The 25,527-nt window shown below is 48.8% G+C and overlaps 1 protein-coding gene across 4 annotated transcripts in view; it reads left to right on the top strand.

Moving 5' to 3' along the window:
- The window catches only part of LOC139054626 (acetylcholinesterase-1-like), a 1,099,423-nt gene that overhangs the window by 5,372 nt on the left and 1,068,524 nt on the right, over positions 1–25,527 (top strand). For all 4 annotated transcript variants that reach the window (XM_070531932.1, XM_070531935.1, XM_070531939.1 and 1 more), the window contains exon 2: positions 8,888–9,066. In XM_070531932.1, coding sequence (XP_070388033.1) covers positions 8,888–9,066 — 179 coding nt within the window. The remainder of the gene's footprint in view (positions 1–8,887; positions 9,067–25,527) is intronic.

Raw genomic sequence — 25,527 nt, forward strand, 5'->3', positions numbered from 1 at the left:
CACAGTAGTCACCGCACGGGCGCCAATCCTTTGGGTCTCGCTTTGGTACCATGTGGAGAGCTGAAGACCAACTGTTCGACGAAGGCTGGATCATGTCCAGTTGCAGCATGTAGTGGAATTCTCTGCTTGCGATGGCAAGTTCACCAGCGAGGCTTTTAGGCCGGCAGAACACTGGGGGCCTGTGGTGACAACATGATGGGTGACGTTGTTACGTACTGGCAGCGCAAGATTGGAGGGTTTCGTGATGGCTGGGAAGTCTGACCAAATTGAGGCGAACGCAAATGATCGTATACGCGGTGCCATTCAGGTGGTTGATGTGGTAGGTGCGAGGACACCTTGTATGGACGTCCTAGTCGTCGTGTCCACGAGGTGATGAAGGCGGAGGTCAACACTAAGGGCGAAGGGGTTCAGAATATCTGCACAAATATGGCCATGCGTACGTCTGCAACAATGAACACCCATCAGGAGGTGCATAGGAGACCCAAGTTGATGGCAAGCGAGCGCTGGCCATATGTGTTGATAGACCTGTTGACTGCTTGAAGGGGTGCAGTATTTCTGGTGACGCTGCCGGTCAGGTCGCACGGCAGGACTCACGCTGACCTCTGCACCTGTGTCCACGAAAAAGTATTTTCCGGTAAGCCTGTCAGTGACGTAGAACAGATGGCTTGTCGTACGGCAAGGGTCACCGGCCGCTATCAGTGACTATGCGTCATGTTTCCCTGTCAGCAGCCAGCCGAACGGCACTGACGTGCGCAGGCACCTAGTTTGTTCTCATATCAGTAGTATGTACCGCAACGAGGGCCAGGACGGGAAATGGACAGAGAAGGGAATCTGGAACGGCAATCGTGGTCGCGCTTGCGACGGTGGGGCGACTAGCGTATTGCAGTAATGGTCTCAGCAAGTTTGCCAATTGTTTTGCTCGAGGTGGGACGTCGAGGTGCGAAAGCGAAGCGGTTGTTTTTGCCACAGTAGCTCTTGCTGAATAGTCAGTGATGTGGTCAGCCAGGTATGCAAAATTGTGGAGGCACATATCTTCTGGGGTGGCAATCAAGGCGACCACCAGATTCTCCGGCAGGCACTGAAGGAACAGTTCATGCATTAGTGAGTTGTTTGCGTCCAGCCAAAAGTCATTCGGGAACCACCGCATACGACTTAAAAATTCTGGTGGTCGACGGTCGCCGAGCTCCTCTTCGGTGAGAATTTGCTGGAGGCGCTTGCGCACAGGCACGCACTTGCCTTGCAACACCGTCGTTTTGAAGTGGTCATAGGGGGTGGTGCTGTGGGGTGCGTTCACAACGTCTTGCAACTCCTCAACCACCACTGTAATAGTACCGAGAGAGCGTGGAGGAACCTCACGTGCTGCGACGTGATGTGCCGAAGGTAGAAGATGGCCTCCTCCTGAGTAAACCAGGCTGCAGGGTCTTGTGGCTAAAAGGACGGCGGGTGATTCTGCACCGTGGTGAGGCTCTCTACGCTGGTTGCCGGTCCCTGGTACGTGGAATCCTTCATGACTCGTGCTCACTGTACAATCACGTCCGGGCGACCACGTTATAGGGATCGAGGATAGGTCCATTACAACAATGTGTGACTCAGCAAGCGAAAGGCCTGAGAACCGTTCGGACCGATGGCAGTAGCCGAACATCTTTTTTTCTTCTGAACTCGTAGCACAAAGCTCGGGGTACGGGACGATGGATGAATGCTACGAGCGCCACCTTTGGAACAGGCCGGTTGGTTGCGCTACCAAGCTCTTGTTATTGTGTTGCTTAGTGTCCTACCTATGTTAAAGAAGAAACTTTCTGATCCTTTATTGCAAACTTTGTTTTTGTACGCCTCCATTGTTTGTCGTTTCCCAACTTTTTTTTTCCACCAATCTTCCAATCGCCTCTTACTAATCTCTATTGCGGAGAGGTTCGCTTTCCCACTGCTCTCACTGAATCCAAGGGATTCAAGGGCGCCAGATGTGCCTGAACCGACCGCTAGGCAGATATCTTCACATTCTAATGAAACCAGTTCCATTGTTTCCTTAGCTTTACCGCAGCATGCACACGCTTCTTCTTCCCTCTTATATGACGCTTTATAAGTGCATTTCTAAGGCATCCTAATCTCGCTTTGAAAAGTAATGGTAATATTGATAATGAAAAAAGTAATGATTTGAGTTATGATAAATTGTTTCTTTGCTGATTCACTTTTTCATCTTGAGTAATTACTCATAGCAGATTTCTTTTCCATTGCCGACACACATGAGAGTTTCTCTGCCTCTCTCACTTACCGCTTCATATTCTCTGTTGCCATATTGCTCACCATACCGGTGGAATACTTGCTGGTAGCGTCCTAGTTCTTTTCCTCCACAGAATATCAATGTTTTTCCTGTACAAATATCTAAATATTCTCCCAGCCCATTTACTTTTTTCCACATTCCTCAGTCGTTCTTCAAAATCAATTTTACTGTGAACTTCCGTCTCTTCAAAACTTGTCCTGCCTATATCACCCTGCACAGTCTTCCCGTGAGCGCCCAATACGAGGCGTTCCACTGACCTTTGGTTGCCATCGCGTCCTGATTGTGCTACTGACTTGAAGCAAGCAATCGTATTTCGAAAAGCCCGTCCTGGAACGATTACACCTTTCCACACACCCCGGAGCACCTCGCAGCCATTGTCTGTGTTTCATTATGGCCACACTTCTCTTCCCCATTGATGATATTGTTTTCAAGCAAATCTTCCTTTCCCTCTTCGACTTTCTCACAGCTGCTGCTGCTGCTTAGGGCTGCTGTTGTCGCGCACACAGCGTCGGGGGGTGGTTCAGAGCGTGTATATAGTTGACAAGCTCGAGTAAGAGAGGAAAGGCGCCGGGAGAAACACGTTTTAAACCCTCCGCGTCGAATGTGCACAATGCCTTCTGGAACTCCCTGGCCGTCGCCACTTGACAGCTGTAATTATCCGTGACTCCCCTCAGGAGAAACTGCAGCACTTCCCTTTCTACTAACGTGCGAGGCCTGAGGGGACGCAGATAGAACTGTAGAGAGGAGAAGAAGAGGGGGGATAAGCGGCAGTTCCTATATAAGAGAGGGGGGTAGCTGACGTGAGAAGGCAAGGACACCCCACTACTATACGACAGCGGTTGTGGGGAAACAGGTTAAGCTTAAGTTCAAGGTTGGGTCGAGTACGTTGCTGCTATTTCTGAAAAATAAACGCCATGCAAATATGTCCACCGGGCAACTTACGCACGTCGTGCAGAAACAGAGACGCAAAACATAAAGCGCGCCGCACGGTCCAGGAGACACTACGGAAGCGATCGACCGTCAAATCAACACTTCTGTGCCCGCCGCGTTAGCTTTGCGGCTATGGTATTGCTAGATGTCGCGGATTTGATCCCAATCGCGGCAGCAGCATTTCGACGGGGGTGAAACAGAAAACGCACGTGCACTTAGATTTTGGGACACCTTCATAAGAACATCACGGTGTCAAAATTAATAAGGAGTCCGCCACTACAGTTTGCCTATTATTCAGAGTGTGGTTTTGGCATGTACAGCCCCATAATCCAATACTAGTTTAATACGTCTGCCATAATGCGATGTGCCATGTGAGTAAATGATAACGCTCAACCCTCTCAGTGGGAGACCACAACGCCTCAAGCAGTACCTCTCCCTGCCTGTTCTGTGTACTGCGCAGACAAACAGCAATGGTGCACGCTTCGTCACGTTTAATATGAACTCACCACTCTCGTGTTAGCCTAAACATTGAAGAAATTAAGCTTTAGCCGTAAACACCGCTAGTTATAGGCAATCAAAGCATCTAGCTCGGAAAGCTTCGCTTACATCGATTCCCACAGTGCGTGGGATCTGCATAAATTTTTATTGTGCTTTGTTTAGTTGTGCATCATGGCATACGTCATAGGGGGAATTTCGAATTCTTTAAGATGGATAAGCCACGTGGCGGCGAAAAAAGGAAACTTAACGAAAGGTGCTTAATTCCTGGGTATGTTTCTATAACTGGTGTGTTTGCTGCTTAGATGTTCCCATGTTAACACTTTCTACAGCGTCCTAACTTGATGGAAGTATTTGTCACCTGTTTTCAAGCAATGTTTAGATAATGTATAATGATTGCGACTACTTTCCTTGTTAGGTTTGTAACTGCATTTACGGCATATATTTATATATTCACAGCGTTTCTAAAAGAGAATCTGATTTTTGATTACATCTATATCTTGTATGCATCTTCTTAGTATACTTTTTTGTAATAACGTTTATTGAGTGTTTTCTGCAGCATAACGTAAACTTTGTATTAAATACATTTTAAATGTCACAACGAGTCAGCTTGTGGGATTTATTCTATATCATGTATTTGCATTTTATTTGTATGTTTTCGGCTTCGTGCAATAATCACCATCGGAAATGGAAGTGTGTCTAATCAGTCAATCAATAAGATCGGCTCGAGCGCCCACCGGCGGCGCAAAATCTGGTCTCCAAATCGGTGAGCACAGTACGTCCTCTGTAACATCCTACGTGGTGAATAGCAGTGCTCACAAATTAATGCATTGAATGATGGGCATAGAAATCCATATTTAGAACTTTATTGTTGGAGAATTACTGGCTGGTCTTAGCCTATCATTATGCTCGGGCTTTATTTGAGTCTGGATGATAACTTGAAATAATTTCCGCCCAGCTCATTAGGCAGTTTTGTGCAGCTGATGTGTGTGCGGATAATCGAGACTATTTCGCCTCTCACGTCCCCGCATGACTGTCGCGTCTCATTGAATTTGGTTGCCCCGCGTGACACACGTGAAGGCGGGAGCAGATGGCCATGCACGTGGCGCGAAAACAAAGGTGATTCCTATAGGTCGGCCTTTGTGGTGGAGGGCAGCAAAAGTAGTCACGTAGCCTGCTTGATCTAATCAGATACTATTTCAATCTGTTCCACTCTACCAATCTTTATCTTTTCTCTCTGCGTTAAAACATATCCGCATCGTACAATGAGGTATGACTGTAAGGATTCTGGCTATATCAAACACTTGTGCTGTTTATTGCGACGGCAATTATGTAAATGCTCCAGGCGCATTTATGTCGTCCCCGTGAGGTTGCGCAAAAAGTCCAAGGGCCATAAAGCTGGCGCCGCGCGCCGGTGATCGCGGCTCAATCGCCTGCACTCAAGCGAGGAAGGAACGTGCAACGTGCGTGCAAGGAAGGCAGGAGAGTGGGATGGTCGCGTGCGGCTGCCCGAGCCGGTGTGTCTTGAAAGCCACCAGCGACGGGGACAGAGTCAGCCCGTGCGCTGTGTTTTTGAGGCTTAGCTCGCATTGATGCGAGACGCAGCTCGAAGGTTTAAAAACATTTAGATTGTATGGTTTTACGTGCCAAACGAAGCTCGAAGGTCAATTCGCTCGCTGCTGACGCCGCGCTTTATCACTCCAGCGTTTTGATAGCATGTTTCCGCGGTCATCGAGTCAGATGTGTTCATATTTGCTTGTGCGCGCGTGACACTATGCTTGTCAATTTAGCTAGTAGGCCTATGTTTACAGATTTATACGGCCGATAAAACTACTATCTTTACTTCGTATAGCTGTCCACTAATTTGCTATCCCAATCGATGCTTCGGCTTTCAGGCGAAACTGCGACTTTTCCCTACCAATGCACAAAATAATCCTGGCTTCTCTCGGCTGCTGACGAGTTCATGTTTGTATTTGCTTTGAATCGCAGCGCTTCCAGTAGGTGGACGTTTTCTGCAGCTCTTCCTGGGTGAATAGCTTGCTATTCCATTACGATTTGCTGGCTCTGTTGATTTGTCTCTGGACTTCTGCAGCAACTGGCTCATGCCCCATCCAGTGCCGAATAATTGCTCCGATATGTTTTTTTCCTGCCGGCAGGCGGCTCAGGTCCCGAATAGCAAGGCACTATCCTTACCAGTTTTGAACAAATTTTCCCTCCTGATTTTTCTTCTTTTTTATTTCTGTAAATGCACGGTCTTTTTCGTTTCCATCCTTTGCATCCAATTTACCACCTCTGCATCCCTCGTTTCCTTTTTTGATGACTCCGTGTTGTCTATTTACATTTGAGGTTACCCTATACTTGGTCGACTACTTTGGTAACCTCTTTATCCAATCTGTGTTCACGTTTTTAGGCACAGGTATTTGTGCACTTTAGCCACCCATTTCTCTTCGTTCAAGTTTCCAAGCCTTTTAGTGAAGCTTGCTCTGATCTGCGCTTCTCTGCCTTCCAAAGACGCTCTAACATGTGCTCTGACCGCGAGCCCTCAATGCCGATTAGGCCACCGATCATGCGTTAATCTCCAATTCCAACAAGCTCTTTTAAGCATAGAACGGCATTTGCGAACGTTAAGGCTGACACCATTACTCCTTTCCGGATTCCTCGCGCCACCTCATATTTGTTATAGCCACAAAATGATTTGTTTTGTTAAAGTTCCATTCCGCTTACACTTTATCTTCAGATTATCTTGATGGATGTTTGATTAGGTCCATGTTTTACAGCGAAGCTGTATATCTCTACCATCCAAGGAAATTTTCGTGTCGTTGTGGTAGCAAAAAGCTCCCCATACGTGGGCTGATCCCAGATAAAGTGCAATGCCAGGCCGACCCGCGCCGGAGGTGATGCAGGCGTTAAGCCCTCCCCTTGCGCGGGCCGATCCCGAAGGTAGTGCAATGCCGGGCCAACCCGCGGTGGAAGTGAGGCAAGCGTTAAGCACTCCCCATGCGCGGGCCGATGCCCAAGATAGTGCAATGCCGGGCCGACAGGTGGTGGAGGTGAAGCAAGCGTTAAGCCCTCCCCATGAGTGGGCTGATCCCAAAGATAGTGCAATGCCGGGCCAACCCGCGGCGGAGGTGAAGCAAGCGTTAAGCACTCCCCATGCGCGGGCCGATCCCGAAGATAGTGCATGCCGGGCTGACAGGTGGTGGAGGTGAAGCAAGCGTTAAGCCCTCCCCATGAGTGGGCTGATCCCAAAATAGTGCAATGCCGGGCCAACCCGCGGCGGAGGTGAAGCAAGCGTTAAGCACTCCCCATGCGCGGGCCGATCCCGAAGATAGTGCAATGCCGGGCTGACAGGTGGTGGAGGTGAAGCAAGCGTTAAGCCCTCCCCATGAGTGGGCTGATCCCAAAGATAGTGCAATGCCGGGCCAACCCGCGGCGGAGGTGAAGCAAGCGTTAAGCGCTCCCCATGCGCGGGCCGATGCCGAAGTAATGTGCAATGCCGGGCCGACAGGTGGTGGAGGTGAAACAAACGTCAAGCCCTCCCCATGCGCGGGCCGATCCCGAAGATAGTGCGATGCCGGGCTGACACGTGGCGGAGGTGAAGCAAGCCTTAAGCCCTCCCATGCGCGGGCTGATCCCGACGATAGTGCAATGCCGGGCCAACACGCGGCGGAGGTGAAGCAAGCCTTAAGCCCTCCTCATGCGCGGGCTGATCCCGAAGATAGTGCAATGCCGGGCTGACAGGTGGTGGAGGTGAAGCAAGCGTTAAGCCCTCCCCATGCGCGGGCTGATCCCGAAGATAGTGCAATGCCGGGCCGACACACGGCGGAGATGCGGTAGGCGTTAAGCACTCCCTGTACGTGAGCCGATCCAGAAGATAGTGCAGTGCCGGGCCAAGCCACGGTGGAGGTGAAGCAGGCGTTAAGCAACTCCCCGTACGTGAGCCGATCCCGAACATAGTGCAATGCCGGGCCGTACTAGTTACATAAATTATGATGAGGAGTGCCTTCGTCACCGGGCTAGTACCCTAATGTTGCTAGGGGGTCTCAAATCCTGTCATGCATTTACCTCAATTTCTCGGTTACTAAAGCTCTCTACGCGATTATATTGACGCCTTAGACGTTCTCGAGCATTGCTTTATTACTTTACCTTCATTTCATAGTAACATTTAATGTCCCTTTATGCGCTCTCCATACGTGGGCCGATCCCGAAGACAGTGCAATGCCGGGCCGAACCGTGGCGGAAGTGCAGTTCGCCATTAAGGTGCCCACATACACAGCTTCGCTCGCCATCCTTCTTCTTAGAATGGAAGGATATACATAATATACACTTACGCGTTTATATTACTCCACTTTGGCTAAGTCTTGCTGTTGAGTTTGTACCACGGCATTACTTGTCTCTGTAACCAACGCCGTTGAAGGATAGTGGACATATCCATCCCAATTTGTGGTGCGCGAGAATACGCTAACATGTGGATGAACTTACCTCATTTGTTAGGTTTTAACGCGTCATTCAAAGCATCAATTTAAGGCTCAACACTTTAGATAAGAATACTATTGGTAGTGAGTACTGAGTGGCGACAAGCGAGCAATAATGGCTGAAAAATTGCACTCAGTGATGGAACGTGTCCCAGTATTTGGCCCTCAGCTCACGAAAGGAAACGTTTCAAGACGCCTGATACGTTATTTTATTTCCCCACATTAATATCGATACCTTTAGCTCGCAATAGGCACATGTAAGAACTGTCACGTGTTGCTGTGCAAAAAAAAAAAGATCCCATGTAATTAGTGTTTCACGAATGGGCGAAAATTGAATAGAAATATTTTGCGTGTGGCCTGTGCTCTGTCGCTTCATTTGTTATAATGCTGCAGTTCATTTCGCGAGGCTGTAGTAAGAAATAATGTTACATTGAGACCCTAGAGGGTGAGTGAGACGAATGTGTCTTGCTTTTTTGAAAGACAATAAGTGCCAGTGGCACAAAGACGTTCCACTTACACATTTGAAGCACATGCAAGGTGTGCTTCGAGAGGCTTCAACTGATGTGTAAGGCGAACATCTGTACTGCACATGTCGACATTAAGAATCAGCAGACAATAAAGCCATAGTGCAGAAGTCGTTTCAGTGCGCTAAGCAGTGACTTACAATAGGGTGCGTGTCTCAGCGGTGACCATAATTGTCATCGCGCAGGAAGGCGTCGCCATCAGCTGTGCCCGGGCCATCGCCAGTGCAGCTGCAAGCGGCCAGCCCTTCCGTTGGATCGACCACCTCGGGCTTGCGTGAAATGGGCCCGCCCGTGCTTAGCGCCAGCGGCGGCCAGCAGCGCTCCGCCACCCTCCAGTCAAAAGACGTCACCCAGGTGACAGCAGGTGGGCGAATCGCGGTTCTTATTGGCTACACTAAGCGCCTAATACTGCATCCAGACGACGGCCAGATACCCAAATGACAGTTACGCGGACAACAAACAATTGCGCAGCTCGTGCGGCTGTGAAAAGTATCCACACGACCGTTGAGTTCAACACACGATGCAGTCGGAAAGAGCTACTGCTCTCGATCTTTATAGGGTGTATTTAGTTTTTAGCTGCAGCAAATTTTTAAAAGTTGCCTGTGGCAGATAGCGCAATTCTAAACGTTGGGTTAAATTACTAAATGAAGCGGCCATTACTTGAGTTTGCCGCCTCATTGAATTTGCCTGGAGTTTGCTGAGTGAGTTTGCAAGTTATGTTAACTTGGAACAAATTGTGATGCCATCAGCCATATCATGCAGAATACCCCGGATCTCGTCTAATCCTCGAAACTCAGCAGCAATGGGCTCGGTCATTACTTTGGAGGGAACTAATTTTTAGGATGGCACTAGTTTTGAGATAGGCGTGGTCCACACATGTTTTTTTTATACAGGTTGGCTTTTATATGCATTGAAGGAGAAAAGTAACTGGAACCCCATGGGATTTCGTCGGATATGTTGAAAATTATTATCCCAACACTAGTGCAGTCCTCAGAACTTGTTCCAAGTGGACGTTCTTTGCGAACGCACCGGCTATAATTCGTAGATTCAAGTATGTGCCGTAAAGTAACTAATAAAAATGATGTGTGTGATTATGTAAATAGTACAATTAAGCATTTCGGTTTTCTATAGAAATATTGGCCACCTGATTGCGTAATTTACCCCAAAGATTGGAATTCTGCTTCTCGCACAGGCAATCTATAAAATAGTGGTGCAGGTAAAAATAAAACACCGGGTAAATACAATCTCGGCAAACCCTCGATAGAGACTTCGTGTGAGCTGACGAATCATCATCATCATCATCAACCTGGTTACGCCCAGTGCACGGAGGGCAAAGGCCTATCCCATACTTCTCCAACCACCCCGGTCATGTACTAATTGTGGCCATGTCGTCGCAGCAAACTTCTTAATCTCATCCGCCCACCCAACTTTATGCAGCCCCCTGCTACGCTTCCCTTCCCTTGGAATCCAGTCCGTAACCCATAATGACCATCGGTTATCTTCCCTCCTCATTACAAGTCCTGCCCATGCCCATTTCTTTTTGTTGATTTCAACTAAGATGTCATTAACTCACGTTTGTTCCCTCACCCAATCTGCTTTTTTCTTATCCCTTAACGTTACACCCATCATTATTCTTTCCACAGCACATTGCGTCGTCCTCAATTTAAGTAGAACCCTTTTCGTAAGCCTCCAGGTTTCCGCCCCGTAGGGGAGTACTGGTAAGACACAGCAAATATACACTTTTCTCTTGAGGGATAATGGCAGTCTGCTGTTCATAATCTGAGAATGCCTGCCAAACGCACTCCAGAGCATTCTTATTCTTCTGATTATTTTAGTCTCACGATCCGCATCTGCGGTCACTACCTGCCCTAAGTAGGTGTATTCCCTTACCACTTCCAGTGCCTCGCTGCGTACTGTAAATTGCTGTTCTCTTCCGAGACTGTTAAACGTTACTTTGGTACTCTGCCGAATAATTTTTAGACCCATTCTTCTGCTTTGCCTCTCCAGCTCAGAGAGCATGCATTGCAATTGTTCCCCTGAGTTACTAAGCAAGGCAATATTGTCACGTGGTGGTGACGTTGAAGAACACAGTAGCAATACTGTGAAAGACAAAATTAGCGTTTTATTGGGTGAACCTGTGCCCACAAAAACAGGCTGCACTTATAGCGCAATGATAGCGGCGAACACGGTCGGCGATCGTCGAAAATCTGATCAGCGGGTGAAGCGCGTCTGCTTTTATACAGCAGTCGTCGAATGCTCGAGACTAATCGTTGAGACCCGCATGCCTTCCACAAAGCTCTGCACCATTCGAGTCACGCGATGAAAGCAGATAACACAAGGTTCGGCGACGACAGACAGCGGATAGACGCATCGATAACTTTCCAGAAGCTTCGGATACATGCAGGCGCGTCCCGCGCTGTGCGATAAGATTTGTTAGGCGGTGAAACGTGGTCTCCCGATAAATAAAAGTATGCACGTGTCAATACCCCCCTCTTAAAAAGCATCGACCCGATGCTGCAAACAAACGAAAGTAATAAACAAAAGCAATCGTAGCAAAGAAAACAAAAAAAATGAGGAAGTTCGTCAGCGTCCGTAAAAGGGTTTAAGGCGCACCACGTGGACCACTTCAGATCGTGCGCGGCGCCGCTGTGAATGCGAAATGCCGTCTGGCACGACCTCATAGTCCTGAGCGCCAATACGTCGGATGACCTTGTAGGGTCCGAAATAGGGTCGGAGTAGTTTCTCACTGAGTCCTCGTCGGCGTATCGGGGTCCATACCCAAACACGGTCGCCAGGCTGGTACTCGACGAAGCGTCGTCGGAGGTTGTAGTGTGGGCTGTCGGTCCTCTGCTGGTTCTTGATGCGCAGGCGGTCGAGCTGTCGGGCTTCTTCGGCACGCTGGAGATAGGTAGAGACGTCAAGATTCTCCTCGTCAGTGACGTGCGGCAGCATGGCGTCGAGCGTCGTCGTCGGGTTGCTGCCGTAAACAAGCTTAAACGGCGTGATCTGTGTTGTTTCTTGCACCGCCGTGTTGTAAGCGAATGTTGCGTACGGCAGGACGGCATCCCAGGTCTTGCGTTTGACGTCGACATACATTGCTAGCATGTCGGCGAGGGTCTTGCTCAGGTGCTCCGTGAGACCATTCGTCTGCGGGTGGTAGGCAGTTGTCCTCCTGTGGCTTGGCTGGCTGTATTGCAGAATGGCTTGGATGAGCTCTGCTGTAAAAGCCGTTCCTCTGTCGGTGATAGACTTCTGGAGCACAATGTCGCAGCAGGATGTTCTCGACGAAACATTTTGCCACTTCGGCTGCGCTGCCTTTCGGTAGAGCTTTAGTTTCAGCGAGGCGGGTGAGATAGGCCGTCACCACGACGATCCACTTATTTCCGGAAGTTGATGTCGGAAACGGTCCCAACAAGTCCATCCCGATCTGCTGGAATGGTCGACGAGGAGGATCGATCGGCTGTAGTAATCCTGCTGGCCTTGTCGGTGGTGTCTTGCGTCGCTGACAGTCTCGGCATGTCTTGACATAACGGGCGACGTCGGCCGTCAGACGCAGCCAGTAATAACTTTCCTGTATTCTCGACAGCGTCCGGGAGAATCCGAGGTGCCCAGCGGTTGGATCGTCGTGTAGGGCGTGCAGTATTTCTGGACGCAGCGCTGACGGTACAACAAGAAGTAGCTGGCGTGGACTGGTGAGAAGTTCTTCAAGAGCAGGTTCTTTTGTAGCGTGAATGAAGACAACCCGCGCTTAAATGCCCTAGGGACAACGTCGGTGTTCCCTTCCATGTACTCGAAGAGGTCTTTTAGCTCCGTGTCTGCTCGCTGCTGTTTAGTGAAGTCTTGCGGGCTTATTATTCCAAGGAAGGCGTCGTCGTCCTCGTCGTCTTGCGGCGGGGGATCGATGGGGGAGTGTGATATGCAGTCGGCGTCAGAGTGCTTGCTTCCGGACTTGTAATTTACGGTGACGTCATATTCTTGCAGTCTGAGGCTCCACCGCACCAGCCGTCCTGAAGGGCCCTTTAAGTTAGCTAGCCAACACAACGCGTGATGGTCGCTGACGACTTTGAACGGCCTGCCGTAAAGGTAAGGGCGCAATATTGCTGTAGCCGGAATGATGGCGAGGCACTCCTTTTCAGTCGTAGAATAATTGCCTTCCGCTTTTGACAGTGACCGGCTAGCATAAGATATGACCCGTACAAGTCCGTCTTTCCTCTGGACTAGGACGGCACCGAGGCCTAGGCTACTCGCGTCAGAGTGGATTTCAGTATAGGCGTCCTCGTCGTTGTGTGCAGTACCGGCGGTGACTGCATGCGTCGTTTGAGTTCTTGAAATGCGTTGGCCAGCGGCGTTTCCCACTGGAACTCGACATCACGTTTTTGTTAGATGTGTTAGCGGCTCCGAGGTGCGTGAAAAGTCCTTCACAAAGCGCCTGTAGTAGGCACACATGCCAAGGAATCTGCGCACTGCCTTCTTGTCGATTGGCTGCGGGAACTTTGCGATGGCAGCTGTGTTCTGCGGGTCAGGGCGTACTCCAGATTTGCTTAAGACGTGGCCTAGGAATAGTAGCTCATCGTAAGCGAAGCGACACATTTCCGGCTTCAGTGTGAGCCCTGATGACTTTATGACCTCTAATACTGTCGCAAGCCACTTAAGGTGATCGTCGAAATTTCCGGCGCAGACGACGACGTCATCCAAGTAAACAAGACAGGTCTGCCATTTCAATCCTGCTAAAACCGTGTCCATCACGCGCTGGAACGTTGCAGGCGCCGAGCACAGTCCCAATGGCATAACCTTGAACTCATAGAGGCCGTCTGGCGTGATGAAGGCGGTCTTTTCGCGATCCCTTTCGTCGACTTCTATTTGCCAGTAGCCAGACTTGAGGTCCATCGAAGAGAAGTATTTAGCATTGCAGAGCCGATCCAATGCGTCATCTGTCCGTGGGAGGGGGTATACGTCTTTATTCGTGATTTTCTTCAGTCGACGATAATCGACGCAGAAACGTAGGCTTCCGTCCTTTTTCTTCACTAAAACAACTGGAGACGCCCACGGGCTTTTCGACGGCTGGATGATGTCGTCGCGCAGCATTTCGTCGACTTGTTGTCTTATAGCTTCGCGTTCTCGCGTCGAAACTCGGTAAGGGCTCTGGCGGAGTGGTCGAGCGCACTCTTCGGTTATTGTGTGATGCTTTACGACTGGTGTTTGTCGAATCCTCGATGACGCCGAAAAGCAGTCTTTGTATCGTCGAAGCAGACTTCTGAGCTGTTGCTGCTTAATCACGGGGAGACTTGGATTTATGTCGAAGTCTGGCTCGGGAACTACGGTCGTCGATGTAGATGCGACAGAATCCGAGAGGACAAACACATCGTTGGTTTCGTGAATTTCCTCTATGTATGCGATCGTCGTGCCCTTGTTGATGTGCTTGAACTCATGGCTGAAGTTTGTCAGCAACACTTTCGTGTTTCCTCCGTGAAGTCGAGCGATCCCTTTTGCGACGCAAATTTCACGGTCGAGCAGTAGACGTTGGTCGCCTTCGATGACGCCTTCTACGTCAGCGGGTGTTTTGGTGCCGACCGAAATAACAATGCTGGAGCGAGGCGGGATGCTCACTTGATCTTCGAGCACACTCAAGGCGTGGTGACTACGAGGGCTCTCCGGCGGTACGCTTGATCTTCCGAGCGTTATTGACTTCGACTTCAGGTCGATGATTGCGCCATGTTGGTTCAGGAATTCCATGCCGAGAATGAGGTCTCGTGAACACTGTTGCAGGACAACGAAGCTGGCAGGGTAAGTCCGGTCAGGAATGGTGATTCTTGCCATGCAGATTCCACTCGGCGTGATGAGGTGTCCTCCAGCGGTCCGAAGTAACGGGCCTTCCCTGCAGTTTTAACTTTGTTCAATTGGGCAGCGATGGGTCCACTCATGACGGAGTAATCGGCTCCTGTGTCTACTAAGGCTGTGACTGCGTGGCCGTCGAGAAGCACGTCGAGGTCGGTGGTTCTTTGTCTTGCGTTACAGTTAGGCCTTGGCGTCGGATCACGGCTGCGTCGCGTTGACATGTGGTTGGTAGGTGGCGTCGTCAGGTGGTCTTTCATCAGCGTGTTCTTTCCTGCCAGATTTCGCCGGGACGGCGGTGTGTCGTCGTTATGTCGTCGAGATAGTCTTTTCGGCGTCTTCGTCGGCGGCGGAGGATCTTCGTCAGCTCTACGAACAGCAGCCTCACCTCCATCGGTTGCTGCTTTTAGTTTTCCGGATATGGGCTGACGGACCGGCTCCGGGCTGGGCCAGTGTATGGTCGGCGCTGCGGCGACAGGTAGCGGCCTGGTGACGGCGAACGGTACGGTCGTCGAGGGGTCCACTGAGTAGCGGCGAGGTAGTCGGTGATGTTACGAGGGCGTTCACCTTCCTTTGGACGCTGTGCGTTGACGGCGAAGCCTCGCGATCCCAGGTCGCGGTATGGGCATCGGCGGTACACATGGCCGGCTTCGCCGCAGTGGTAGCAGAGCGGGCGGTGGTCGGGGGCACGCCAAATGTCCGTCTTCCTCGCGCAGGTGCGCTGGACGACGGGTGGTCGTGCTGGCGGCGGCGGACAACGAAATTGCGGCGTTACAGGCCTTTGGTGCGGTCGCGGAGGGTGACCTTGACTGCGCGTTACGGCGGCGTAAGTCATCGCTTCTGGCTGGGGCTGCGGTAAGTGTTATTGCACCTCAGGCACTCCAAGCGATCGGTGCACCTCTTCTTTCACGATGTCGGCGATCGAGGCCACTTGAGGCTGCGACGATGGCAAGACCCTGCGCAGTTCTTCGCGCACAATAGCCCTGATGGTCTCGCCCAGATCGCCCGTGGCCAGTGACTGAACTCCGGCGTAGCTTGCCAATTCGTGCGGCGGTTGAATTGCCGGTTCCGCATTTCCAGTGTCTTCTCGATGCTAGTGGCCTCGCGAAGAAACTCGTCGACAGTCTTCGGTGGGCTTCGTACCATACTCGGCGGAATGTTCCTCCTTTACGCCACGCATCAGTAGCCGGACTTTCTTTTCTTCGGACATTTCCAGGTCGGCGTTGCGGAATAGATGGCTCATTTCTTCTTTAAAAATCGTGGTAGTCTCATTAGGCAGCTGCACTCGGTTTTCTAGTAGTGCTTGGGCTCGTTCTCGGCGTACGACGCTTGTGAATGTCTGCAGGAAGCCGCTTCGGAAAAGGTCCCAGGTCGTTGAGGTGGCTTCTCTTTTTTCGAAGCACGTCCTGGCAGCGTCTTCCAAGGCGAAGAAGACATGTCGCAGTTTGTCGTCACCGTTCCAGCTGTTAAATGCAGCGAATCTCGCATACGTCTCGAGCCAGGTCTCCGGGTCCTCGAATGTGGAACCGCGGAATGTCGGGGGCTCTCTAGGCTGCTGCAGCACGATGGAGGACGCTGGGGCTGCCATTGGGGTGGACTTGGTGGCAATCTTCCTGCTCGTCTCAGGTAGAAGTCCGCGCTCTGGGGGCAGTCCTTGCAGTCCGCGGCGAGCACACTGGTCTTGGGCGATGTTGGTTTTGTCCCCGGCTTCGGGCATGGATCGCGACTTTGCGGGGGCATTCGGTACATGAAGGCACAAGCACCTCCACCAGATGTCACGTGGTGGTGACGTTGAAGAACACAGTAACAATACTGTGAAAGACAAAACTAACGTTTTATTGGGCGAACCCGTGCCCACAAAAACAGGCTGCACTTATAGCACAACGATAGCGGCAAATGCGGTCGACGATCGTCGAAAATCTGATCAGCGGGCCAAGCGCGTCCGCTTTTATACAGCAGTCATCGAATGTTCGAGACTAATCATTGGGACCCGCATGCCTTCCACAAAGTTCCACACCATTCGAGTCACACGATGAAAGCAGATAACACAAGGTTCGGCGGCAACAGAGAGGGGATAGAAGCGTCGATAACTTTCCAGAACCTTCGGATACATGCAGGCGCGTCCCGCGCTGTGCGATAAGATTTGTTAGGTGGCGAAACGTGGTCGCCCGATAAATATAAGTATACACATCTCAATATCATCAGCAAATCGCAAGTTACTAAGGTATTCTCCATTAACTTTTATCCCCAACTCTTCCCAATCCAGGTCTCTGAATACCTCCTGTAAACATGCTGTGAATAGCATTGGAGAGATCGCATCTTCCTGCCTGATGCCTTTGTTTATTGGGATTTTGTAGCTTTCTTTATGGAGGACTATGATGGCTGTGGAGCCGCTATAGATATCCTTCAGTATTGAGTATTGAAGGGAGCTGACGAATACTGATTCCTAAAAGAAAGGGCTGTGCACGTTGTAACACTTACACAGTTTTCTGAGCTAAATCGAAAGTGCAAGACGGCCAGAAAACGAATGGTAAGAATAGCCCCGCACCTTCCGTCGGTGCGAATCATGGACGAGGTAGCAGATTTCCTCACCTTCTTGCGTTGCCAAAGCATCTATGAAAAGACTTGAACTCGCCCAACTCTTTTGCCTTTTTACAAAGCTGATGTGACGTAAAAGGGTTAGAGCGTCGGCCAGTCATGTTTGCTATCGCCAAAATAACGAACGAGACCACTGTCACAGGGATGGCCAACCGCCGGGCTGCTTTGCGAATACACATTGTAAAGTTAAAAAAAGACAGATTCGACTGCTTTACGTGCGAAGACCATGACATGACACCGCATAGTCGAGAGCTGCTAAATAATTGTGACTATCTCAGGTTCTATATCATGCACTTAAATCTAAGTACACGAGCGTTTTCGCATTTTGCCTCCATCAAGATGCGGCCGGCGCAGCTGTGACTGAATCCATGACCTCGACATCACCAGCACAAAGAAACAGCCACTGGTATATCCTGGCGGGTGGACATTACAGGTGGGGGAGGAGTCAAAATCGCCTGCCAAAGGAAACGTTCAGCAAGCGCCCTTTGCTCACCCTAACAAGCGGAGTACAGCAAACTACAAAAGTTTACTGTTCAAGAATTCGCAGACTTGCCAAATTGTGGATTAGCCACTAGTTCCACCGGAGTTGCTACTTGAGGAAATCACGGACAGTTGTTCGCGTTGCCTGGTAGCATGCGAACGTGCGTGTATGTCTCATTTCCTTTTGCTGTGGCTTGAAGGGACACTAAAGGGAACTGTCAAGTCCAAGTGGACCGTTTAAATGCCATTCTATAAACCTCTAAGTGCTTGTTTCTTTGTCAAGAAAATACTGAGTTTACGAGGAAATTACATCTGAAATCAGAATACAACTATCGCGATTCAAATCTCCCGCCAACCGACTGGGGTGTGGTTACGTTGCATGCACCATCACCGCATTCTGCGGCAGTCGGTGAGTAAAATGGCGCCCGACAGACGGTGGTTTATAACATGACCAGGAATTAGGCACATCACCGAGTAGTGCCACCCCTTCCAAGGCATGGGCATTTTCTATGGCAGAGCGTCGTTTTGCGCGAATAAGTAGCCATAGAAGCCATCTTTCCAAACATTTCCGTGGAAATAGGATCTACAAACCCAGCCCGGCATCTTATGCAAGCGGTAACATTACTTATCGCTGAAAACCAGTTCCAAATTGCGAGCGAAATTTGATGTAAGGGAGTCTATGGAAACGTTGAGATGTCGGAGGCTTTTTTGGCCAGTAAAAAGTGAATTCTGATGAAACTGTTGCATCAATTGGCATATTCCCGAAGATTTATCAACTTCGATGACTCAACTTTCAGATGGTTGCAGCAGCAGCTCTTGGAATGGCAGGAAAAGTCGTTCCAAAATTGCAGTTTTCATAACACTGTCACTGAATATATTGTGGTAGATTTATAAACCTGGTTTTTGGCCGCAGCGGCGCATGCAAGCGATAGCCGAGTGCTTTGAACGACGACAGGTCAAAATTCCAAACTGCAAAGATTTTTTCAGTCATGCCCATAAAGTTGTGCAAGAAGACCTTGTCTTTGGCTACAGTCACCAGAGCTAATCACCAATCACCAATCCCCAATCACCGCATTCTGCCTTTCAAGTTCTTGACTGACTCTATCGTTGAGTGAGGTCAAAGCACGTGGATATAATTGCTGGTGCAATTCTTCCGTAATTGATGAGAATATTATTATACCTTAAATTTACCGTGTTTCAGCAGTTGAAACATGAGAAAAAACTGCGAGGGTTTGATTGAAATGGTCCCCTATTAGATTCGTTTACGATCCATACCGGTCTGGTTTTTGTCATGATCGCGCGGGGCTGACTGAAAACCATGTATAATTTTCTCCGCTGCCTGTAAATAAAATCTAAAGGTGCCGTTCTTTGTGCGTGAGTAGCGCAATGGCAGCTGGATGCTTTCAAATGGCCCCATTAAGCTGCACATTCCCTCTTCTGCCATGGTGCCACAAGACATGCCCAATATCGCCCTAGAATTTTGATTTTTGAGTTTCCCAGAAAGCTTAGGGTGGTACACGAGGTGAGCAGGCCAAGTTTTGAAGTAGTCCTGACAATCGAGTGAAATTTCATAGGCAATTTTATTATCCTTCATTTGTTTACATATTTATACATCACTTATACATCCATTGTGCTAATAATGATGTAATACATGAGTTGTTTGTGCCATTAAAACAATGCATCATCATTATCATCATCATACATTAGAGAGGAGTTGGTATATTTAACCCTTTAAGGACACCCGCCGTGGTTGCTCAGTGGCTATGGTGTTGGGCTGCTGAGCACGACGTCGCGGGATCGAATCCCGGCCACGGCGGCCGCATTTCGATGGGGGCGAAATGCGAAAACACCCGTTTGCTTAGATTTAGGTGCACGTTAAAGAACCCCAGGTGGTCAAAATTTCCGGAGTCCTCCACTACGGCGTGCCTCATAATCAGAAAGTGGTTTTGGCACGTAAAACCCCAAATATTATTATTATTATTAACCCTTTAAGGACGAGGCACATAAATACCCAGAAAAAAGGTTTATTTTCTATCTAAATGTGCAAAACACATCAAGAATAAGCATAATCAACAGAAATAAAGAAATATAATTTGCGGGAAATCTGTTCAGCAATAGCGGGAAAACCCAAGGCAGGAAACAGGCAATGGGCTTTACCCCAAGCCACCAAAGGCTTGATTTGGAATTTGAACAGGCAGCTCCCATCATATGTGAACCATAGGTGCATATTTCATTTGCTTTAAATCTATACAGCCGGAGATATGATATTTCTCTGCCTCCTTTGACAGTGCATTCAAAAGAAAGCCAGTAGCATGCCAAACTTCTTCCTCATCCCGTGTTTCTCCTCCAAACAAGAAAATGACGCTTGCCGGCAGCCATTCAGTGTTGGCCGAATACATTTAGCCAGAAACTTTGTACTGAATACTGAAACTAGGCAAGAAATAATTTATTTTTTGGTGTGTTGCCTGTAGGCAACACTCAGATGGAATCAAATCAATGCTTTATTCATCTCAAAAAGAGATAGGGGATGGTGGGAAAAAGTTTCTTAACTGCAGCTTGAGTAAGTCGAGTCCCTTGTGTTATAATTCGACAGTGAGCAGCACTGTACATGATAGTTTGAGATAAATGTAGGCCCTGTACGAGAGACGCAAAACACGCGATGGAAAAGAAATGTAATACGGTAACAAAAATATACAGGTGGGAAATAGGCCCAGTTACGATCAAAAACACTGAAGAGGACGACCCAATAGAAAGCCTTGGAGAGGACGGCCCACTAGAAAGCGCTGAAGAGGACGACCTACTAGAAAGCGCTGGAAAGGACGACCATCTATAGCGTTCCAATCCTTCTCTACAATTAGCACGGGGAACGAAAAGGGAGCCACCCGGCGACCGAGCAGCTTGTCACTATGAGTTGGTCATAGTGGGTCTTGAGGCGGTTCACGTTGACAATGGCTCGTCCACGACGACTCCTGTCCGAAGACGGTTCAACGGGCCCGATCACGTAGCTGACCGGAGATGTGCGTTCGATAACGTCATAGGGCCTTTACACTTGGGCAGTAGTTTTGACGAGAGCACAGCTGCAGCGGAAGGGGCCGAGAGCCACACAAGCGCTCCGGGGAGAAACATGGGCGCACAAGTGGTGTTGCCACGTGGGCTATTATGGCGCCCTTGGTTTGAAGCGCGAGATCGCGACACTCTTCGGCATGTCTGGCTGTGGCACAAATAGGCGCGCACTCAGGTGCATCCGGCTTGCACGAGAGGATTGTGTCGATTGAGTGCGACTGGTGCCGGTCGTACAATAGGAAAAAGGATGAGAAGCCAGTGGTGCTCCGAGTGGTGGTATTGTAGGCGTAAGTTAGCTGAACGTACAGCTACGTTCAGAAGCGAACTTCTGTAGGTAGCTGTACATCTCGCGTCCGTAATACCGTCGTCGAATGCGCTGGTATGTTTTGAGTACTCCCGAATGTGCAAACTGTGGGTTACGCGACGTGTGTAATTACACGGCGTTCTGCGAGAGACAGGCGATACGGGCGTAGCCGCAGTGGTGGTTGGGAGCCAGTCGATGCGATGCGTAACAGTTGACGTCCGGCCCAGGGAAGGTTCCCGACGTCGAAAGAGGTACGAAATTGTTCTAATAGGCACAGAAGCTGGGAACGTGCCGCCGGCGTATCGTTATCAGCAATGAAGGAACCGAATAGATCACAGGGTGATGGAGCCGACGTAGAAATAGCACTGAGCGTACTCTAAGTGGCGCAGTGCCTGTCATCGAGCACGTCCATTGCTGGCGCGGCTTCAACGGCTTCCACGCTTCCAAGACATTTCCCCCGCAGCAGTATCACAGTGCACGGAGTCGGCTTGCTAACAAAGATAGCGCTGGATCCCTCAGTAACTTCTACGGTCGCAAGCAGCAGACCTTTTGCGTGCAAAAGCGGTCGGATGGAGAACGTAGTGCAGCGGTGTCGGAGAGGCTGCTGGAATAGATGGACAAAACCGTTGAGAAGTTAGGGGGGCTGCAGTGTCGTCTTTGACGAGTAGGTTGTTCGAAGTCGAAGGACTGTCGGCCAGCGTGCAATCTGACAACGCCGAGAGTTCTGTTTCGGCGCGTGCGCAATAAATCGTGGCACTGTGGCGGGAGAGAAAATCCCAGACGAGGGTAACGTCCTGAGAGCACGAGAAAAGGATGATGAATACTGCGAGTTTTCCTCGCCCCAAGTGACGGAGTGAGGTCGCACCAGTGACAGCGTATGGCGGGTGGTTGGCGTCGGGCACGAAGTCGGCGACATAGCCTACGAGTGATCGTTATATGAACGGTTTGGGTGGCTGGCTACGGGTGGTGCTGCGCTAGGCGGCTGCACACGATTACAAAAACGTGTGACGTGACTGGCATAGCCGCACGCAAAGCATATGGGCCGGTTGTCAGGAGTACGCCACCGGTTCGCTGGGGCAGGTCCCATCCATGTCACTGGACGCGTTGTACGGGGCGGCTGCTGATACAACTGCATACCGGGCTGCAGTTGGGGCCTAGCCACAATGTCGGTATAACGGAAAGGCGTACTTGTACAAAGCTAGTGGTTACGTCCGCGCGACGACTTCATCGTAGCTGAGTGGTACAGCCACCGGGACCTGTTGTGGCGGCTCAACTACTTCAGCGCGTAGCTTAGTGGAGCAACCGCAGGAAAATAATGTCGCTGATCTGGTAAGATCCCGGCGATTTCCTGCGCAATCGCGCGATGCAGAGCCGCCATAAAATTTGAGACACGCTGTTGTATACGCGGCAGCTGAGAGAAAGTCATGAAAGAGACCTGGAGTGCAACTTTCTCCCGGAAGAACGCTTTCATTTCTGCAAGCAGCGCTAACTGGTCGGCGATGGTAGCGAAACCAGCAATGTGTTCGTCGCGCGATGAAGAGCGGCGTGGCAGCGAGCGCTGCCTGCGCAGCTACTCGTAGCTTTGGCATATAGTGATGATGTCGTTCGCGGACTGAGGATTCTTTGCAAGAAGCATGTTGAAAGAATCATCCGCTATCATATTCATGACGTGTAGAAATTTTTCGATCTCCGACAGCGTCGCGTTGACTCTATGCCATAAGTCGAGAACATTCTCAACGGAGCCGGTATATATATATATATATATATATATATATATATATATATATATATATATATATATATATGTATATATACAGAACAAGAGCAAGCAATGGTCGTCGATGGGTCTCTTGTGACATGTAATAAATGAAAATGGAACGAGTGGACCTAGCATCCAGGCTTAGTTCATTAGTAGCCAGGGTGTTAAAAAGAGCAGCAATATGGTATAAAACGGACTGCTGCCCATAATTTGCACGACGAGAAACGTTCCAATCAAAGGTCTGTATGTAACCCGCCATGGTTGCTCAGTGGCTATGGTGTTGGGCTGCTGAGCACGAGGTCGCGGGATCGAATCCCGGCCACGGCGGCCGCATTTCGATGGGGGCGAAATCCGAAAACACCCGTGTGCTTAGATTTATGTGCACGTTAAAGAACCCCAGGTGGTCAAAATTTCCGGAGTCCTCCACTACGGCGTGCCTGATAATCAGAAAGTGGTTTTGGCACGTAAAACCCCAAATATTATTATTATTAAAGGTCTGTATGTATCTTATATGAAATTTTCCGAGAGTTCATGTTAAACAAGCTCATGTAACCAGCATTTCCCTTTTGCAATGCTGTTTTTTACGTACACACCAGACGAAATGAGTATATAAATTCAACCTACATTATTTTCTATTCAAAAAAAATATTAGAAGTGTTTTCTTTGGAGCGAATTCTTCACGCAAAACACGCAATTCTTGCTACTACAGGAGTTGCCTGTTTGTGACATAATTTTAATTTGTTGATGTTTTGCCTTGATGTTGTTGCCCAGACTAGGTGACAATAACTTAATGTGGAGAGAAACAGGGAATTATATATAGTTGCTTCTACAATAGTGGGGAACACATGTCGGTGTCGTGTTATTCGGTTTAGCTCACTGCAAAGAAACTTGATATCTTTGGTCCAAAGTAAATTTTCTGAAAATATCACCCCTAGTGTTTTTACCTGACTTAATGTTGTAATTTCCTCATTGTTTAGATACAATATATTTTCCAGATTTAGCGCCTTATGCTGTGCGCTAACGATGATCGCTTGTGTTTTCGTTGCATATATTCTGAGGCAGTTTTTATCGCACAGCTTTAAGATATCCCCTGGAGGACGTTTGCAAAATTAATGAGAGTGTCCGGACTCATGCTCCTGAAAGAAACGGCGCTGTCGTCTGCATATGCAACCTAATTGATATCTTCAGTTGTGGAAAAAAACTATAATGCGTATAAGATATAAAAAAGAAGTGGCCCGAGAATGCTCCCTTGTTGCACACCATGGGGGATAGGTTTTGTGTTCGAGTTTGAACAATTATGGCAAACGTACTCAGACCGATGCTGGAGATAAGAGGACAAAAACGTTTTTAAACGACCACGTCGTCCGCCTTGCCTAAGCTCAGCTACAAGTGTATATGGTGAACGCTATCGAATGCTTTTGTGGCATCTAGGTGTATACCTAAGACTACGTTTTTTGCATCAAACGCTGTAGTTACAAATTCCTTTTGCGGCAAATTCCGTTGGCTTGGCTGCCGGGAAACCGTATTGTACTGTCGAGATAAGCGAGTACAGTTGCTCTTGCATGATTTTTTTCTAATGCCTTCGAAAAGACCGGTAAAATAGAAATAGGCCTTAAATTACTTGCGTCATTTTTGCTTTCACCCTTGTGGATTGCTACCACGGCGGCAATCTGCATTTCCTTCGGAAAGCAATTTCGTTATAGAAATAAGTTGTAAATTTCAGGTACAATCGGTGTGATTATGTACATAACAAATTTAATTGGCCTAATTTGCACAGTATTTGCAACACATGACTTCGAATATATGAAGACTATAAAACACGTCTTTATCTTCATTCTCAATAGTGAGAAAAAACACCATGCAGCCAGAAAAGGTTGCTGTTTTGTGAATCCAGGGAGTATTTGGCGTGGCCCAACTCTTTGGCCCTCCAACGGCTAGGAAATGATCATTTATAAACCATTCGAAAGTTCTGCTGCGCAGACAACACTGTTTTTCAAGAGAATGTTATCGACGTTAGCTACATTGACATGTTTTATAAGGCTGTTCAGTCGCTTCCAGAACTGAGAAGAATTATCCACCACATCGTTAAAACAGGCTTGATAACGCTTTTCCTTTGGCGACTTCTAATTTAGCTTTGAGTTTATTTCTAAACACTTTGAAAGCTTTACATTTGTTGAAATCTGTGGTTTTGACACATTTCTAGTACATGCAGTTTTTAAGTTTATCTGCCTGCGAAGATCCATCGTCTCCATCCACGGTTTGCGAGATTTTTTTTTATCTCCCGTGTACATCGGGAAAATGTTTTTTATACATGGCTTTGAATTCCACCATAAAGGCTTTATACAAGCAATCAGCATCAGTAAAAGACAGAACGTGGCTCCAATCAAGATCCTCAACTTGTACCTCGAAAGCTATGCAGGTCATCAGCGACATCCTGTGTGGATGTATGGAAGTGCTTCGTTTCCATCAGAAATCAAAGCCAAGACGGGTTGACGGCCACTAATATGTAACAAACAACTGTTCCACTTGACACAACTGCATTGTTTGTATTGGTAATAACGAGAACAAGAAGGCTCTCTATTTTATCAGTGATGTGTGAGGCTATCTGTTTTATTAACATTATTAATGCCGCTAGATGTGAGGATTCACAGAAAATTACTACTCATATTGGCAACTTATAACATATCTGTGTTCAGGTTACCGCTCAGAAACAGTACATACTTATTGTGTGACACTAATTCTGACATTCTCTAAAAAAATTAGGAGATACATGACAACGTGCGTTTGCA

Source organism: Dermacentor albipictus, chromosome 1 (assembly GCF_038994185.2).
Source record: "Dermacentor albipictus isolate Rhodes 1998 colony chromosome 1, USDA_Dalb.pri_finalv2, whole genome shotgun sequence".
Lineage (NCBI taxonomy): Eukaryota > Metazoa > Arthropoda > Arachnida > Ixodida > Ixodidae > Dermacentor > Dermacentor albipictus.